The sequence below is a fragment of the Poecilia formosa genome, unplaced genomic scaffold (assembly GCF_000485575.1).
Source record: "Poecilia formosa unplaced genomic scaffold, Poecilia_formosa-5.1.2 Scaffold376, whole genome shotgun sequence".
Lineage (NCBI taxonomy): Eukaryota > Metazoa > Chordata > Actinopteri > Cyprinodontiformes > Poeciliidae > Poecilia > Poecilia formosa.
In genome coordinates this window covers 268,304-271,783 of record NW_006800315.1, presented here as the reverse complement: position 1 = coordinate 271,783, position 3,480 = coordinate 268,304, and the positions used below count along the sequence as shown (strand labels likewise).

General features: G+C 51.8%; 1 protein-coding gene and 1 long non-coding RNA gene across 2 annotated transcripts in view; both read left to right on the top strand.

Annotated features, from left to right (window-relative positions):
* Window positions 1-3,480, top strand: part of LOC103154213 (apoptosis-stimulating of p53 protein 1-like) — a 24,089-nt gene that overhangs the window by 15,164 nt on the left and 5,445 nt on the right. The window contains exons 11-14 of the mRNA XM_016662502.1: window positions 8-65; window positions 243-410; window positions 1,112-1,252; window positions 1,318-1,501. Coding sequence (XP_016517988.1) covers window positions 8-65; window positions 243-410; window positions 1,112-1,252; window positions 1,318-1,501 — 551 coding nt within the window. The remainder of the gene's footprint in view (window positions 1-7; window positions 66-242; window positions 411-1,111; window positions 1,253-1,317; window positions 1,502-3,480) is intronic.
* LOC107833384 (uncharacterized) lies at window positions 1,922-3,474 on the top strand. Its single transcript, XR_001659129.1, has 3 exons — window positions 1,922-1,933; window positions 2,102-2,279; window positions 2,420-3,474. It is a non-coding gene; the product is annotated as an uncharacterized LOC107833384 (long non-coding RNA).

The window sequence follows — 3,480 nt, the reverse complement described above, 5'->3', positions numbered from 1 at the left end:
ATGTGAGCAGCTTGTTCCAGGAGAAGCAAGATGAGCTGCAGGCTGCCGGCAGCAGGGTGGAGCAGGTAGGGGGCGCTGCGGCGGGTAGGGGGCGCTGCGGCAGGTAGGGGGCGCTGCGGCAGGTAGGGGGCGCTGTAACAGCATGAATTGTTCCTATTAGAATCAAACAGCTGCTGCTGCTTTGATGTGTTTTAGCCTTTTCTTGCTCTTCATCGTCCTCTCGTCTTCCTCCTGGTGTTCAGCTTACCCAGCAGTTGGAGGACTTGAGGAGGGGCCGCCTCCAGCTGCAGAACGATGCCGAGAGGCTGGCGGACACCTCAGGGTCCCCGGTGGGACCCACCGCCCTGAAGGGCTCCTTGTTATCCGGCTCTGCTGGCGTGGAGCTGAGGAAGCTCTACCAGGAGCTGCAGGTGAGCCCAGGTTCTGATGGCTCTGATGGGTACTGACGGCTCTGATGGGTACTAGGAGCCAGTAGGAGGCGCTGCTGGATTAATCTGTCTAAAATGAATAAACAAGCGACACCTGGTGCAGCCAGACAAGGAAGGAGTCGCGATGGTTCTTCAGAATAAAATACATTTGAACATTTCATCCATCCATCCATTTTCTAACTCCCTTGTCCCTAATGGGGTCAGGAGGTGCTGCTGCCTCTCCAGCTAATGTTCCGGGTGAGAGGCGGGGTCACCCTGGACAGGTCACCTGTCTGTCGCAGGGCAACACAGAGACAGACAGGACAAACAACCATCCACACACACACACACCTAGGGACAGTTTGGAGACGCCAATTAACCTGACAGTCATGTTTTTGGACTGTGGGAGGAAACCGGAGTACCTGGAGAAAACCCACCATGCACAGGGAGAACATGCAGACTCCATGCAGAAAGACTGGGGCTGGGAACGCAGAACCTTCTTGCTGCAACGCATCAGCTCTACCAACTGCTCCATTGTGCAGCCCATTTCAACATTTCATGACACTGAAATATGTTTCAAACTGTGATGATGGTTTGTGTAGGTTGGCTTTACGTTGTTTAGAAGTCAACATAGAAGTCAATTGAAGGCTGTTGGCCTTCATTTTGTCACTCATGTAGACGAACTGGTACTGGCTGTGTTTCAGGCCCGGAACCACCAGAACCTGGAGCAGAGCAGCCGGCTGGCCCAGAACCAGGAGCTGCTGTCCAAGCGGACAGGTCAAGTGGCGGCCATGGACCGCCGGATCGGAGAGCTGAGGAACCGTCTCCACAGGAAAAGAGGAGAGGTACCGATCTTGTCCTGCACCACTTCCTGTCCCGCCGTCCTCTCTGACGCCCGTCTCCCCTCCAGCTGAGCCGGAATGAGGGCCCGTCCTCCCCCCGGACTACCCCGCAACCCAGTGCCGCCATCTCCGGCCGAGTGGCAGCCGTCTGCCCGTACGTCCAGACGCCGGCCGAAGGGAGGCGCGACCCAGGACGCCCCACAGACCCTCCGCCCAAAGCCGCGCCACTCAGCCACGTCCGCTCCCTATCAGGTCCTGGTGTCTTCACGGTGGACATGGACTCGCCTCTAAACGGGTCGTCCCCACGATGACTGTCCCTTTGTCTATCCTGTCTCATCTTTCTGTCCCCTCATCTGTCCTGGCGCTACCTTCTGTTGGGACTCATGGTCTGCTTGTCCCTGGTTGCCCATGGTTGTCCTTAGTTGTCCCTAGTTGTCTCTAGTTGTCCCTGATTGTCCCTGGTGGTTCCTGGTTGTCCCTGGTTGTCCCTAGTTGTCCCTAGTTGTCCCTGGTTGTCTCTAGTTGTCCCTAGCTGTCTCTAGTTGTCCCTGGTTGTCTCTAGTTGTCTCCAGTTGTCCCTAGTTGTCTCAGGTTGTCCCTAGTTGTCTCTACCTGTCTCTAGTTGTCCCTGGTTGTCTCAAGTTGTCCCTGGTTGTCTTTAGTTGTCCGTAATTGTCTCTAGTTGTCCCTGGTTGTCCCTAGTTGTCTCAAGTTGTCCCTGGTGGTTCCTGGTTGTCCCTGGTTGTCTCTAGTTGTCCCTGGTTGTCCCTAGTTGTCTCTAGTTGTCCCTGGTGGTTCCTGGTTGTCCCTGGTTGTCTCTAGTTGTCCCTGGTTGTCTCTACTGTTCTCTAGTGTCCCTAGTTGTCCCTAGTTGTCCCTGGTTGTCTCTAGTTGTCGCTAGTTGTCTCAAGTTGTCCCTAGTTGTCTCTAGTTGTCCCTAGTTGTCTCTAGTTGTCCCTGGTTGTCCCTGGTGGTTCCTGGTTGTCTCTAGTTGTCTGTAGTTGTCTCTAGTTGTCCCTAGTTGTCTCTAGTTGTCCCTGCTTGTCCCTGGTGGTTCCTGGTTGTCTCTAGTTGTCTGTAGTTGTCCCTGGTGGTTCCTGGTTGTCTCTAGTTGTCCCTGCTTGTCTCTAGTTGTCCCTGGTTGTCCCTAGTTGTCCCTAGTTGTCTCAGGTTGTCCGTAGTTGTCTCTAGTTGTCCCTGGTTGTCCCTAGTTGTCCATAATTGTCTCAAGTTGTCCCTGGTTGTCCATAGTTGTCTAAAGTTGTCCATAATTGTCTCAAGTTGTCCCTGGTTGTCCCTGGTTGTCCCTAGTTGTCTCAAGTTGTCCCTTGTTGTCTCTAGTTGTCCATAGTTGTCCCTGGTTGTCTGTAGTTGTGTCTAGTTGTCTCTAGTTGTCAAGAGTTTTCTCTAGTTGTCCATAATTGTCTCAAGTTGTCTCTAGTTGTCCCTAGTCGTCAATAGTTGTCAATAATTGTCTCAAGTTGTCCCTGGTGGTCTCTAGTTGTCCCTGGTTGTCCCTAGTTGTCTCAAGTTGTCCATAATTGTCTAAAGTTGTCCCTAGTTGTCCCTGGTTGTCCCTAGTTGTCTCAAGTTGTCCATAATTGTCTCACGTTGTCCCTGGTTGTCCCTAGTTATCTCAAGTTGTCCCTTGTTGTCTCTAGTTGTCCATAGTTGTCCCTGGTTGTCTCTAGTTGTTCCTGGTTGTCCCTAGTTGTCCCTAGTTGTCTCAGGTTGTCCGTAGTTGTCTCTAGTTGTCCCTGGTTGTCCCAAGTTGTCTCAAGTTGTCCATAATTGTCTCAAGTTGTCCCTAGTTGTCCCTGGTTGTCCCTAGTTGTCTCAAGTTGTCCATAATTGTCTCAAGTTGTCCCTAGTTGTCCCTGGTTGTCCCTAGTTGTCCCTTGTTGTCTCTAGTTGTCCATAGTTGTCCCTGGTTGTCTCTAGTTGTCCCTGGTTGTCTCTAGTTGTCTCTAGTTGTCAAGAGTTTTCTCTAGTTGTCCATAATTGTATCAAGTTGTCTCTAGTTGTCCCTAGTCGTCAATAGTTGTCAATAATTGTCTCAAGTTGTCCCTGGTGGTCTCTAGTTGTCCCTGGTTTTCCCTGGTTGTCTCAAGTTGTCCCTGGTTGTCTCTAGTTGTCTCTAGTTGTCCATAATTGTCTGAAGTTGTCTCTAGTTGTCCCTGGTTGTCTCTAGTTGTCCCTGGTTGTCTCTAGTTGTCCCTGGTTGTCCCTAT